General features: G+C 41.4%; 1 protein-coding gene across 1 annotated transcript in view; it reads left to right on the top strand.

The window, feature by feature from the left end:
* LOC141275111 (lysine-specific demethylase 4B-like) overlaps positions 1-15270 on the top strand; it is a 67993-nt gene that overhangs the window by 32551 nt on the left and 20172 nt on the right. The window contains exons 2-5 of the mRNA XM_073686361.1: positions 4864-5038; positions 8009-8184; positions 9404-9518; positions 9718-9911. Coding sequence (XP_073542462.1) covers positions 4898-5038; positions 8009-8184; positions 9404-9518; positions 9718-9911 — 626 coding nt within the window. The 5' untranslated portion in view covers positions 4864-4897. The remainder of the gene's footprint in view (positions 1-4863; positions 5039-8008; positions 8185-9403; positions 9519-9717; positions 9912-15270) is intronic.

Raw genomic sequence — 15270 nt, 5'->3', positions numbered from 1 at the left:
CGGTGAACTGCGTAGAAAGAATTCAGACAATTCATGAAGTGCTTCTTATTTGTTCATTCTGTTTCTCAAAAATTGGAATAAAAATGAAATAAAAAATGTTATGTACAGCGGGACACTGCAAAGAGATGTATGTGTCTCTCTACAGTGCGTCCCTATGGTGGACAGATGCTTCAGCATCCATCCTGACAGTGCACACTGGACGCATACTTCCCGACCATATGCACCCAACAGTGTCCACAAGTTCAGAGTGGACCTAGCCTTAGTTCGGGCCGCTGATGGAGCAGTTTCAGCTCATCGTGAGTGTCAGACCCCCAGCAATCTTATATTAAGAGGAGTCCTCAATTGTCAGGTCCTGGGCAACCCTTTTAACCCCTTCCTGACATTTTACTTACGTTTACATCATGGTCAGGAAGAGGTTCCCACAAAGTGACGTAAATTTACGTCATGACGATCATGCGGGCACAGGAGCTGTGCCCGCACGATCGCCGCTGGGAGCTCATCGTAAGTTACAACCGAGCTCCTGCTGTCATTGCCAGGAGCAGTGCCTGCACCGTCCTGGGCCATTTAACCCCCTAAATGCTGCAATAGTGTTTAGAAGGCTGGGAGAGGGAGGAGGCTCCCGCTCTATTCAGATTCACGTCATCGCGAGGGCCTGATCGTTGCCATGGCAACTCGAGGGTTTCGTGATGAATTCTGGGTCAGCCACCTACTGCAAGCCAGGAGCATGGTCTAAGAGGCTTGTGTCAGTGCAGCAGTAAAAAAAACTAAAACATTTTAAAAAAAAAAAAAAAAAATCATGAAATAAATGAAAAAAATATATTGAACCAAGAAATGGGTATATTTAAGTAATAAAATAAACTAAACAAAAAACACATTTGGTATCGCAGTGTCCGAAACGACCCGACCTATAAAAATGTCACATTATTTAACCCCTTCAGTGAACTCCGTAAAACTTTTTAATAAAAAATGTGGCAAAACTATACTTTTTCATCATACCGCCAAAAAAAGTGGAATGAAGCGTGATCAAAAAGCCAAATGTAAACAAAAATGATACTGCTGAAAATATCATCTTGGCTTGCAAAAAAAACAAGCAGCCATATAGCAGAAAAATAGTGTTAGCTCTCAGAATATATGCAAAAATTTTTTTTTTCTGTAAAATTGTTTGTGTACAACCAGCCAAACATTAAAAACCAATATAAATCTGATATCGCTATAATCGCATCGACCCGAACAACAAATCAGTCTAATCACTTATATCGCACGAGCAATGGCGTAAAACATAAAACCAATTCTTGACCCGCTGTTGATTTGTTAATTCTACCTCACAAAGATCGCAGTACGGCTCGGCGCACATTTATCCTGCGCTCTGCGCTGAGCACTTACGCCAGAGTTTCCGTGTAAATCTCTGAAATACGTGATTCAGACAGAACCCCTGACGGAAGATTCCCTATAATGAGGCAGATATAGGCCACTGTGGATGCCGTCTGGCCTTTGATCCAGCGGTGTCCGTCTTTTAAAGCTTGCATAAAAGCGCGGTCCACCACAGTTTTGTGCACTTCTGAAAAGGACACAGCTGAACAGAGGCCAGACGGAGTCCAAAGTATCTCTGCTGCCTCATTATAGTTAATGGATCCTTCGGGGGTTTCAACTGAATCAGTCATTCAGAGATTTAGATGGAAACCTCAATGTGCTCAGCGTAGAGCGCAGAATAAATGTGATCCCAAATGTTATGTATCCTGTTCCCAATAAAAGCTTCAACTCAATCCACAAAAAAAGCAAGTCCCTACTCAGGTCTGTCAATGGAAGGCTTCCACTTTACTGGTAGTACAAAGGCTCTGGAAAAGAGAAATGGCCCTTGCCCCCTAAAAGAAATCCAGTGAATTCTGCACTCCCAAATCCAAATGTCCCCTTCCCTTCTGAGCCTCAGTGTGGCTAAACCACATTTAGCATCCACATGTTTAGCATTTCTGTAGAGATGAGAGCTCGCCTAACTTACGGGTGCATGTCCAGCTTGTGCTTCTGGAGATATAATGTACTAGGCACTACAACGTCATTGTCGCTACAATAGCAGATTTGCACTTTTCAATCAGCAACATCCGCTGCTGCTTGTTCCTGGAAAACACTCATGGAGTCAAAATCGTCACTATACCTGGAGGTAAATTTCTAGAGGGGTTTAATTTCCAAAATGGGATCACTTCAGAGGGGATATGGCTCTGTATATGGAGTCTGCAAAGTATTCTACGATAATTTGTTCTCCAGGAGTGAAATGGCATTCCTTACCTCCCAAGTCTCGCCGTGTGAATAATCAGTACTGTACAACCACATATGGGGTATTTCCACATTCAGCAGAAATTGTGTGACAAATGTTGATGCCATTTTTACCCATTCTCCCATGTGAAAATGTAAAATTTGGGGCTAAAACAAAATTTTTGTAGTAAAAATGTAATTATTTTTTCTTCACTGCACAAGGTTATAAAATTCTGTGACATACCCGTGGTGTCAATATGGTCACTGCACCCTTAGATGAATTCTAGTTGGTAAAATGGGGTCACTTATGGGGGTTTCTGCTGTTCTGGCACCTCAGGGACTCTTCCAGTGAGTCATGGCACTCCCAAACTATAACCACAAAATCTGGACTATAATCTGATAATCTGTCACTCCTTCCCTTCTGAGCTTTGCACTGTGCCTGAAAAGTAGTTCCCGATTTACATGTAGGGTATTGGTGCACTCAGGAAAAATTACACAACAAACGGAGTTCCATATTTTCATATTAGCCCTCATAAAAATTAAAAACTTGTTGCTAAACAGCATTTTAGTGGTAAAAATGTAATTATTCTTTCTTCACCGCCCAATAGTATAAAATTCTGTGAGGCACATGTGGTATCAACATGGTCACTGCACCCCTAGAATAATTCATTGGTTGTGTATTTTGTAAAATGGGGTCACTTATGGAGGGGGTTCTGCAGTTCTGGCACCTCAGGGGCTCTGCCTATGTGACAAATTGTCCTTTTACCTTTTGTGAAAATGCAAATTTTTGGGCTAAATCAACAATTTTGTGGGGAAAATATAAATATATATATATATATATATATATATATATATATATATATATATATATATATATATATATATATATATATATATATTACACATTGCTTTAATTCCTGTGAAGCACCGGATCGGTTAATACATTTCTTGAGGCTATGTGCCCACGATGCAGAAATGAAGCGGAAAATTTCCGCTTCATTTCTGCATGTCCTTGCCCAGAAAAAATGCATGTGGAATTTGTCATGCGTTTTTTGCGCGTTTTGGACATGCGGAATTGCCTTACGTTTTTTAATGCATTGAGAAGGCAATTTCGCATGCGGAAACACACAAATAATGGACATGCTGCGGAATTTTCCGCACATCAAAAACGCTGCGGAAAATTCCGCAGCATGGGCATTGCAATTAGGGAATTACATAGGGGACCATGGCAGAAGGCTTACCAAGTGTTTCCGCTGCAAAAATTCCGCAGCATGGGCATTGTAATTGCGGATTTACATTGGGGACCATGGGAGAAGGATTACCAAGCGTTTCCGCTGCAAAAATTCCGCAGCAAAAACGCTTGAAAAAAAACTCATTCGGACCCTGAATGTGGTTTTGAGCACTATGAGGGTGCAGTTTTTAGAATGGTGTCACTGTTGGGTATTTTCTTCCACATAGGCCGCTCAAAGTCACTTCAGAAGTGAGGTGGTCCCTAAAAAAAAAAAATGTTGGTTTTGTAATTTTGGTTGGAAAAATAAGAAATCACTGATGAACTTTTAACCCTTCTAACTTGCTAACAAATAAAAATGGTTTAAAAATGATGTACAGTAGACATATCAGAAATGTTATTTATTAACTATTTTGTGTGGTTTAACTATCTGGTTTAAGGGCATAAAAATTCAAAGTTTTAAAATTATGAAATTGTCAATTTTTTGATATTTTCATAAATAAACGTAAATCGTATCGTCCAAAATTTACGACTAACATGAAGTGCAATGTGTCGTGTAGAAACAGTCTCCGAGTCACTGGGATCCGTTGAAGCGTTCCAGAGTTGTTGCCACATAAAGTGACACTGGTCAGAATCAAAAATTTTTGTCTGGTCAGGAAGGTGAAAACAGGCTCAGGAGTGAAGGAGGTTAAAAAAAATCTAAACTTTTGAAGAACAAATAATTTGGCGTGTAACACTTTCATTTTTCTGTGCATGGAGCTGTGTGAAGACTTTTTTCTTATGTGGCAAGCTTGAATTTTAACTGATAAAATTTGGGCACAGATGAGGTTTGATCGCTATTGCCATTCCCTGCACATGGGGTAAGCAACATAGGGAATTAAAAGACCTATACTACATTTCTAATTGGAGGTATTTGCTTATAATATTACATCTACTACATATTGGGATAGGATCTTGGAGATGGGAATATCCCTTTTAAGGTGACTTCTTTATGTCATTGCTATTTAAATGCTGTATATTGTGGCAGATGGACTGCTAACTAGAGTGATTAATAAATTGCAGCTTTTTATATGTTGCATGCACTTTAAATGCCTCTACATAGATGACGGTCCGGGCCCTGAGACCCCCCATAGATCGCTTCAAAGACCCGCAAGAAGGGCATAGCTCATGAAAGAGGAGCGCACAGCTCATGCCTGAGCTTGCATAGAGCGCAGTACGGTCTCAATAAAAAACATAGACTCCACATCATTAACCAATAACTTTATTTTATTGCCCTTCTGGGGTGGTGTATGCTTAAAGTAAAATTTAACCTAATTTTTCAGTTCGAAGTCATCAATGTCGTTTTTGTTGGCTTCAACAGTACTTAATCCAATATCTTTTGTTTTTAGATTAATTCTAGAGTCAGATTTTGTGGAATTCATCATGGGACCAGAAACCACACCATCTCAGAATTCGGGCTGTAAGATCATGACATTTAGGCCAACATGGGAAGAGTTTCAAGACTTTGGGAAATATATGGCTTACATAGAAACTCAGGGAGCACACAGAGCTGGTCTGGCTAAGGTAAGTGCTTGGTTTATAGTAATAATAATTTTATTAAGGCTATGTGCACACGTTCAGGGTTTGAAGCAGAAATTTCCGCAGTGTTTCTGTATTTCCTTGGCAGGAAAAAACGGGCAGTTTTGACGTGTTTTTTTTTTTTTTATGCGATTTTTAAAGCTTTTTTGTACATTAATGAAAACTTTATTTAGCTCCAAAAAGCAATTTGGTGGGACATTACTTTTTGGATTACCATCAGAACTGGAGTGAGTATATTAGTTAATTTTAAATGATAAAAGAATGTGTCTGTTGTTTTTCAAATAAAGTGTTTACTCTGTGTCTGTGTGTTTATTTAACTCGTTACTTTAATTAGGTTTGGTGATAAAAGGGTCTGATTGACACCTTGTCATCACCAAACAAAAGAGCTTAGGGGTCAGCTAATCCCATTCACCCAATCTTCATTAGCATTTTTTAGCCTAGGAAGGTGCCATTAGGCAAACATGGTCCCTGGCTATTATCAACAGCTCACAGCTGTTTCATTAGTTGCTACGGCCCCCCCGATCAGCACTCTGCAGTTCTTTGGACGCAGCGTATATTTTGCCTCGTCCAAAACGCAGTGTTCTAATGCCGCACTTTTGTTGTCGGTACATGTGAATCCACCGCATATAATGACACTTCAATCGGTCAAACTCTGCAGCGGAGACTAGCGTGTCCGCTACAGAAATTGACATGCTGCAGGTGAGTTTTGGTACGTGGCCACGATCAGGAGCCGCTGCAGGTTTGACGCTGCGTGTTTATACAGCGTCAAACTCGCAGCGTCCAGATGTTAAAGCATAGTGGATGGGATTTCTAGAAATCCATTGTCCACTATGCGTGAATCAGAGGTTGCGAATCACCCGTGGACATGCGGCACGTCTTTCAGGACCTCAGCGTGTGCTAGTCTCCGCAACAGAAATTTGACCACTAGAATGTATTGAATGCGGTAAATGTGCATGGTTTAATGAACACATGTGGATTTACCTGCGTTCAATAGAATGCAACATTTTGGACACAGCAAAAAATATGCGTCCAAAGTGCTGTTACGTCCGGACCGTGGGCACAGAGCCTAAAATTTAAAAAAAATAAATAAATAAATAAAAAAAAAAAAAATGGCGTGGGCTCCCGTGCTCTCTGTACTGGAAAAGTCTGCATCCTTTAGAGCTATGGACTCTGCTCTACGTCCATAGGTTCAATAGTCTTTTTAGCTCCTCACATTCCTTCCCAACTTTTTCAGTATGGTAAGCGCTGGGCTCCAGTTCATTAGATTGACTGACTATCCACCTTCTTCTGGCGGCAATTACCGGTTAGGGGCTTACTCAGTTTGCCTCAATAGGCCAGCAGCATTGCCATGAACTCTCACCTTTTTGTGAAAAATGGTGAAGTTGAAGGGTTGCAATGCCAGGCTCCATCGGAACACTCGCCTACTTTCCCCCACCACCTGGTGTAGCCAGCATTACTATGGTAAATTCCCTTCCATACACATAGGGTAACAGTTTTTTCAGTGCCCAGACAATGGCATTTCTTCTCTATGGTGACATACGCTTTTCTCGGTCTACCAGTTTCCTTGAAAGGTACGCCACTGGGGTGTTCCTGCCCTGTGCCATCAACCTGACTAAGGCCCGCACCCAACACACTGTCTGATGCATCATACTGCACCAGGAATCTCTTGGTATAATCGGCTACAGCCTGTACAGGGCTTGTTTGAGCTGCGCAAAGTCCTGTTCACATAGGTCTGTCTATTCTATCTGCCTTCTTAATTTCTTTGTCAGGCCAGTCAGGGGCTTTGCTATGGTACTATACCCCGGGATGAATTTTCAGTAATACCCTGCGGTACTGAAGAATGCTTGCACTTGCTATTGGTTGTGGGACCGGGGCCACTGAATTATTGCTTTCACTTTGGCCGGGTCAGACTTTATCCTCCCACACCCTCTACTCTGTGTTTTAGGTACTTGACCTCAGCCATCACCATTTGGCACTTGTCTGCCCGAATGGTTAATACAGCCTGAGGAATGCACTGGAGTATCTCACCTACATGCTGTAGGTGCTCCTCCCAGGTCTTACTGAATATGGCAATATCATCCAGATAAGTCTGGGAGAGCTCAAACATAACATCCACCATTTGCCGAAAAGTAGCTGGTGCAGTCGGACTGACTGACTTTCATTTCTTAATGTGATGATGGCCACTCATTTTTCTTTACTTGGCTGCTTTTTTCTTGCTATAATACAAATTCTAACAGTCTACTCAGTAGGACTATCAGCTGTGCATCCAACAGACTTCTGCACAACACAACTGATGGTTCCAACCCCATTTATAAGGCAAGAAATCCCACTTATTAAACCTGACAGGGCACACCTGTGAAGTGAAGACCATTTCCGGTGACTACCTCTTGAAGCTCATCAAGAGAATGCCAAGAGTGTGCAAAGCAGTCATCAAAGCAAAAGGTGGCTACTTTGAAGAACCTAGAATATAAGACATATTTTCAGTTGTTTCACACTTTTTTGTTAACTATATAATTCCACATGTGTTAATTCATAGTTTTGATGCCTTCAGTGTGAATGTACAATTTTCATAGTCATGAAAATACAGAACAATCTTTAAATGAGGTGTGTCCAAACTTTTGGTCTGTACTGTGTGTATGTGTGTGTGTATATATATGTATGTGTGTGTGTATATATATGTATGTGTATATATATATATATATATATATATATATATATATATATATATATATATATATATATATATATATATATATATATATAAATTTTTTTTTCAATGGCCAATGTTCACAACTACATGGCATATACTTTTATGTATTGGGCCTTACGTTTATCACGTATACCAAAGGTGGAGGAAAATGAACTAGGTCTGAGCAGTTGTAAGCCATGTAGCTTCATGTTAAAACCAAAAATCATTGAGATGAGTAAATATTATTTTGGGTATTCTCTTGGCAGATTATTCCTCCAAAAGAGTGGCGTCCAAGACGAACTTATGATGACTTGGATGAAATGGTGATTCCTGCTCCAATTCAGCAAGTGGTCACTGGCCAGTCCGGCCTCTTCACTCAGTACAATATCCAGAAGAAAGCCATGACTGTGGGAGAATATCGCAAGTTGGCAAACAGTGACCAGTAAGACTTGTTCTTGATACGTTAATAAATACAGGAAATATTTGGCTTTGAACATTACAAACGGATATGTTTGCTGTCCCTCTACATAAAAATAACAATTTGATGATGGTGCTTTTTTGTATCCTACTCTATATGTCATATGATGTAAAATGAAAGGGATGAACCTTTGCACATGAGATCACAATGCAGCAAAATGTGCATGTGTTATTTGCAGATATGGTTTATTTTCTGCTCTTTGCAAAGGATGAAATCTGCGATGAATTCTGCACCGAGGCTAGGTGCATATGGTGCCTTTTTCATGTGGATTCTGCCCAGAGTGTACCTGGCAAAGTGCCCAGAAAAATGATCATCATGCACAGGAATATCAAAACGTCATTGCTGTGCACATGTTCTGTCTTATGTCACGTCTTTTGACCACTTCTAAGTTCAGGAAACCATGTAGTGGTAAAAAAAAGTGACATGCTCATTCTTCGGGCAGCTTCCACTAGGAAGCTGCCTGCTCTGTTCTTCACAGAATAAAGTGAGAGTTACTGGGTACAGAGCTGTCACAAGAATGACAGCCAAACCATCTTCACACAGTATGATGTCCCCACACAGTATGTCACCACAGCCCCCATACACTATAGAGGGGGCTTTGTGGGGACATTACACCGTGTAGGAGGGCTGTGTAGGGACTTTATACTGTGTAGGGGGCTTTGTGGGGATCTCGTACTGTGTAAGGAGGCATCATACTATGTGATAGGCTTTATTGGGAAATTATACTTAGTATGATGTCCTCACAAAGCCCCCCTACAAAGTATAATGTCCCAATGATGCCCCCCTGCTACACAGTACTATGTCCCCACACAGCCCCCCTGCATATATAAAGTAGTGTACAACTTCTTGTTGAGATTAGAGATGGGGGAATTGATTTGCAGGACTCAAATCTGTGACCGCTGGATGGGAGGTGTGCAAATCGCAATACCACAATGATAATGTTGCCCCAGTCCGGTTAATCAAGAGAAGTGCCAGGATTACCGGGAGGTAAAAAGATTCACAGGGCTCCGTCCATGAGATTTCTGACCGGAGTCCTGCCAATTAGTTCTCCCATCTCAAGTTGAGACACAAGAAAATTGTTCCCGATGCCATCGATGAATGGAACCGGCCTAAAAAGATGCACAAACACATTTGCACATGGTTGACTGGCATGTAGTGTAATCTTTTTCTTGCTCTCCCTTAGGTACTGCACTCCTCGCCATCAAGACTTTGATGATTTGGAGCGCAAATACTGGAAGAATTTGACCTTCATGTCTCCGATTTATGGGGCAGACATAAGTGGTTCCCTTTATGACAGTGTGAGACCCTTTTTTTTTTGTTTTGTTTCACCCCTTCAGCATCCTGCCCCTTGATGTAGAACTTTTCCCTTCTTGACTTCAGTTTCTGATTTCTTACCACTTTGTCTTCCCCAGTTTTCACATACTATTACTTAATGTTTAATGTGGTGACGTCTCCCTTTACTTTTTCATCTAAACGTATATCTTTCCATATCGGCAGGATATCCATTTGTGGAACATTGCAGGCTTGAAAACGCTGCTCGACATGGTGGAACATGAGAGCGGAATCATCATAGAAGGAGTTAATACTCCATATCTTTACTTTGGCATGTGGAAGACAACTTTTGCTTGGCATACAGAGGACATGGATCTGTACAGCATTAACTATCTGCACTTTGGAGAACCCAAGTCCTGGTGAGAGGCAACATTTTTATATTTTAAAAACCTGATGGCCTATATCAACTTTTTCTGTTTTTTTTTACTTTAACCTCATTGATTTGCCTGTACTTTGCTTTAAGCACAAGTGAATAAGACATCCACACAATGCCGCCAACATATGGGAAGTCTCCTCTGTTGGTTGATAAATCCATAATATTTTCAGATTGTTAAAATTGTAGCATTTAGTTTATTGTCCTTCAAAATTGCATGTAGCGCTGCAAAACAATGCTGTTTCAAAGGATACAAACAGATTGCCATTACGGTATTTTCGTTTGATGCCTGCACCCTTTTAAAGGATTTTCATATAGCGTTCAAATCTTTGTCCTTGGCCAGCTCGAATAATATGGATACCACTACAAGCTCTGTTCCTTTTTAAAATTATTTTTGCGGCCGATGTTTCGCCTGTCTTTGGTGGCTCTTATTTTAAAAAAAACAAACAAAAAAACTGGGCAGTCAAAGACAGATTATTTTACTAAATCTAACTAAACAAAGTGTCTCTAATGCCAGGTTAAAGAACGTGACGTTCTAGCACAAGTTGGGTCCAAACTTCTGGGTTGTGGGATCCTGGCATGCAAGAACGTTCCATGGCCCGACTTGCTACCAAAGCATGATTGTTGTGAGATCTTTGCACTAAGCCAGCACTTACGCGTCATTTATAAGCAGACGCTGATCGGGGGCTGCTTAGTACATAATACGTTAGTACTAGTAAATGATGCAGCAGATTTGTGAAAGCGACAAATCTCACGCAATATTGCAAGATCTAGTACTTTGAACTAGACCAGGGCTGCCACATCATTTACTGCGAAGTTACAGGTTTCTTACCAGGTACGGTTGAAGCACCTGGTCCAACAAGTCAACACCTCCCATATATTTATTATAGTCGATGAGGCAGGCCGGTTTTTCCATGTCCCTGGTGGCGCCCCTGTCTCTGACCGTCACAGTGGTGTCCGCATGTAGCGTGGTCAGCATGTACATGTCCTTCCTGTCTGTCTACTTCAGTGCAAGAAGGTGGTCGTTTGCAAGTGAGAATGACGCCTCCTTCTCCAAACATCTGGACATCAACTGTGACGGAAACCCCACTCTGTTTTTCTTGACTGTCCCACAGGCCCCTGTATTTGTAGGGATTGGTATAGGGGGATGCTTGTGTAATAGTTGTCCGTATACACGTGGTACCCTTGATTTTAAAAATGGCATCAATTGTCTGGGGGCAGTTTGGTGGGTTTATTTGGCGGTCCCTACCTTCATAAATTAGAAGGGTGGATGTGTACCCAATTGCTCTCGCACATTTTGTATAATTTTGCTCGCTTGGAGGGGATGAATTGGCGGAATGACAGACGCCCCCTGAAACTCATCAAGGACTTGTCAGCTACAACATTTTGCTCCAGGATATAGGAATTTAGAAATCTTTTAGGCGGGAGATAAGGGGGTCTCAATTTGTTAACGCGATCATAGTTGGGGTCATTTCTTTAGTGGGGGGATAGGAATTATCATGAAAATAAAGGAATCTCATTAGGGCTTCATAACGGGTTTGGGACATGACAGCTGCAAATACAGGGGTGCTGCGGACAGCTTGTGTTGAAAGTGTGTGGTGTTGTGTTTTTTTTTTTTTTTTTTTTTTTTATTAAACCCATTTTCAGGGTAATACCTAAACCTTTTTTTAATTTCAGGGACACTTTAGGGATCCATGAACTAAAATGAAAGGCAGTGGGTTTTTGGGCAATGTATTGTCGGGCATATAAATTTGTTTGGTGGGCAATTAATTGTAGGACTTCATGGGTGACAAAAATTTGGAAAAAAAGGTGGGTAAAATTAGTGACCTCTACTTTTACACCAGGGGCTGCTGAGAAAGGGGGATTTGCAGGGAAAAGGAATCGCCAGGATACCGCAGTGGAGGGGGGACTGCGGCACTTGGTCCTGCCTCTGATGTTTCAGCAGTGGAAGCAGCTCTGCTTCAGAAGCCGACTACCGGACCTGCCGGAGCAAAGCCGGGTGGATGCCTGCTCCAGCACTAAACATTCTGCGGACCATTATTATATTTTATGCCTGCCTAACAACAAAAAGAAACAAAAACCCTAAATCTAATCGAACACTAGTAAACTTAAACCTAATCTAACACCTAGTATTTATTTTTTAATGTTACTATTTTACTTTAGTTTTTTTTTCTTTTTTCAAAAGTTAAAAATAAACTTCAAAGAATTAAAAAATCATTAACTTTAATTTGACTGGAGGGGTAATCAAGGGGGTTATTAGGAGATTGGGGAAGGATTTATTGGAATTGATTTTGACATGTGACTTTCTTCACTGACAGGACAGCACTTTGGATGTAGTGTCTCTCTCTTCTCTCCCAGAACAACTACAAGGAGAGAAGAGAGAATCACAGCCCAAGTGCTGTCCTTTTTACCAAATATTGGGGTTTTGATCCCATCATAGGGTCTGTCACCATGATCAAACATCAGGATCCAACTAAATGGGTTCCTGACGTTGCCGGGTGCTCCTGCTGGCAGATCTTGGCAGGTGCAGTGCATGCGCCCCCTATTTTACATCAGAAGGAAGAGAGCTGGGGGATGGTGTCATTGGTACAGTGGAGGTTTGGGGGACACCATTTCTCTCTCCTCTGACCTATTAGATCATGTCAGAAGAGAGAAATGATGTTTAATTCTGATTTCACTTTTTTTTTTACGTCCTCTGAGACTGTAAAAAACGGCCCCGATCGTGTTCTCCAGTGTCTTAAACCCCAGAGATTTTCCTACTCTGGTGGGCACTAAACACTTATTCCCGATCGCCGTTTTAATATGTATTGGCAGTTAAGGGGTTAAGTCTTAAGGCAGGGTGTTTTATTTGTTTATTGGGCAAGAAAATATATTTAAAGGTGCATTTACACTGCAAAATAATTGTGATCGAGTGTTATTAAAAATGCTCAATTCACAATAATCTTGCCGACTATCTGATGAACGAGCAAAACTTTCATTGGGTGAAATGATCCTTTATGTAGCATAAAAGATAATCGTTCTTGGCTGTGCATCGTAAATAGGACAACAATGGCAGCTTATACACACTGAGCGATTTAGTATAGATCGCTCAGTGCACATGGTTTACTTTGGTCTGCCTGTGTAAACAGACATTGAGATGACCATCGATCGGTAAAAGGTTACCGTTCAGGCAGCTGTATCGTACCCCTCACTCTCCACCATCATGCTGTCTCGCTCCCTTCCCCTCTTTTCCCCTCTCACATTTCCTACCCGCTCCTCTTTTTTTCACCTCAAATTCTCTCCTCCCAACACCTCTTTTTTTTTTTCCCCCCTCTCACGTTCTCACATTCTGTCCCCCCTTAACCCCTCTTTTCCCCTCTCACATTCTCTCCCCCTTGATCCCTCTTTTCCTCTCTTATTCTCTCGCCCTCAACCCCTCTTTTCCTCTCCCACATTCTCTCCCCCTTGACCCCACTTTTCTCCTCTCACATTCTTTCCCCTTACTCCCTCCCAATGGCAGATGTTGGCCCACTGAAGGCCTGCCTCGCCTTCCCACTATCTTTGTATTCCCCCTCTTTCTCTCGCCGCTCACTCCTTCTCACCCCTCACTCTTCCCCTCTCTTCCGCACTCTCTTCTTCTCTCCTATCCTATAGCATACGATGGCCACTGAAGTCCCCCCTTGCCACTATTGTATTTCCACAGCTACATAGGAGATTGTCAATTTAACTGCAACCCCATTGCAATTTTAGGATTATTAACAATATTTACCCTTTCTGCTGTTTGCAATAAACCAAGCAAACAAGAATAAGCTAAATAGCTCAGCACAACTGACTTAACAAGTGGTTACTCCATTTCAACACAACATGCCTTTTAACTGATTACTCCAGATTACTCGCCCTCTTTATGACGAGCCTTTATTTATTTTACTCACTTGTATAGCTCCATTAATTCAACTTCGCTGTGTCGCCGTTGGGGCTTACAATCTACATTACCTATCAGTATATCTTTGGAGTGCGGGAGGAAACCGGAGTACCCGGGGGAGAACATGCAAGCTCCTTGCAGTTGAAAATGGGATTTGAACCCAGAGCCTCAGCTTTGCAATGCAACAGTGCTAACCACTGAGCTAACCTGCTGCATTTAGTAATTGGGAAACGTTGGGGATAGTCAGACACCAGATATTGGCTGCATTCCTGAGGAATCTTAGCCCATTCTTCTTGGACAATGTCTTCCAGCTCACTAATATTCTTGAGTTTGCATAATGCATCCACCCCCCTCAAATTTCAGGCAACTGTGACTAGGATTCGAGTCAGGTAATTGAAACTGCAACTCCAGAACGTTACAGAGCTGTTTCTGAAATCAAACCTTAGTTGACTTTGGGTTATGCTTGGTACCACTATCCTGTTGGAAGGTCCAATGATGCCCAAGCTTTAGCTTCCTTCACAGAAGGTTTGATTTTTCTTTTTCTTAGGATTTGCTGATACTTGAATCCTTATTTCTCTCGAGATGCTTCAGGTATTCAGTTTGAGGATTAAAAGCAGCCCCATAGTATCACCAAGCCACCACCATGCTCCACAGTAGGCAGGGTGTTCTTTTTACTTTTTAGCTAAGCTTCATTTTTCCACAAGCAGACACATTACTGATCCATAGACCTGAAAAGTTCCAGTTTTGTTGCATTGCTCCACAGAACTTCTGTGGCTTAAGCATATTGAAGCCGACTTTTATTGTATTTTTGGGTCAACAGGGGTGTACATCTTGGAGATGGGGCATTGAGACCTTCAGCATTTATTTGCCTTATTGTGTAAGTGTAAACTGAATCTTCAGTTCCAGCTGCCACCAATCTTGCTGCATGTCTTTTGCTGTCATTCAAGGGATTTTACATGCCTCCTCAGAAATCTAGTGGTAGCTGGTGATAGCGTCCTCTTTTTGCTATGTTCTGATAACTTTGAGTTAGCAAACTTTTCTTCCAACATTCAATGTCTTTACTATCTTTATTTATCCTTTTCTTTGTTCGTGCAAGGCAATGATCTCTTCTCAACTTTTTGTACTGCGCTCTTGACAACTCAAGAATATTAAAGACATAGAGGCCATTGGCCATGATGAATGGGCTAACATTCCTCCGGAACGTTACCAGAGGCTGGTGTCTGGTTATGCATCGTTTGCAGCAGGTTATAACAGCAAAAAGTGCTCTACTAAGTACTAAAGATACTTCTTAGAAGGGGTTGAATCGTTCTAGCTCTTAACTACTGTACAGTAAAATAAAAAATAAGAAAGTGTTCATGTATAGCCCAACATGATACCAAAAGAAACTGCAGAGCTTTGTGCAAAAAAACCCAAGCCTCGTGCAACTCAATCATCTGAAAAATAA

Source organism: Phyllobates terribilis, unplaced genomic scaffold (assembly GCF_046119375.1).
Source record: "Phyllobates terribilis strain yellow unplaced genomic scaffold, ASM4611937v1 Scaffold_1__5_contigs__length_1240528914, whole genome shotgun sequence".
Lineage (NCBI taxonomy): Eukaryota > Metazoa > Chordata > Amphibia > Anura > Dendrobatidae > Phyllobates > Phyllobates terribilis.
Note: the sequence above shows the minus strand (reverse complement) of the source record. Positions and strands in the feature narration are given on the sequence as shown.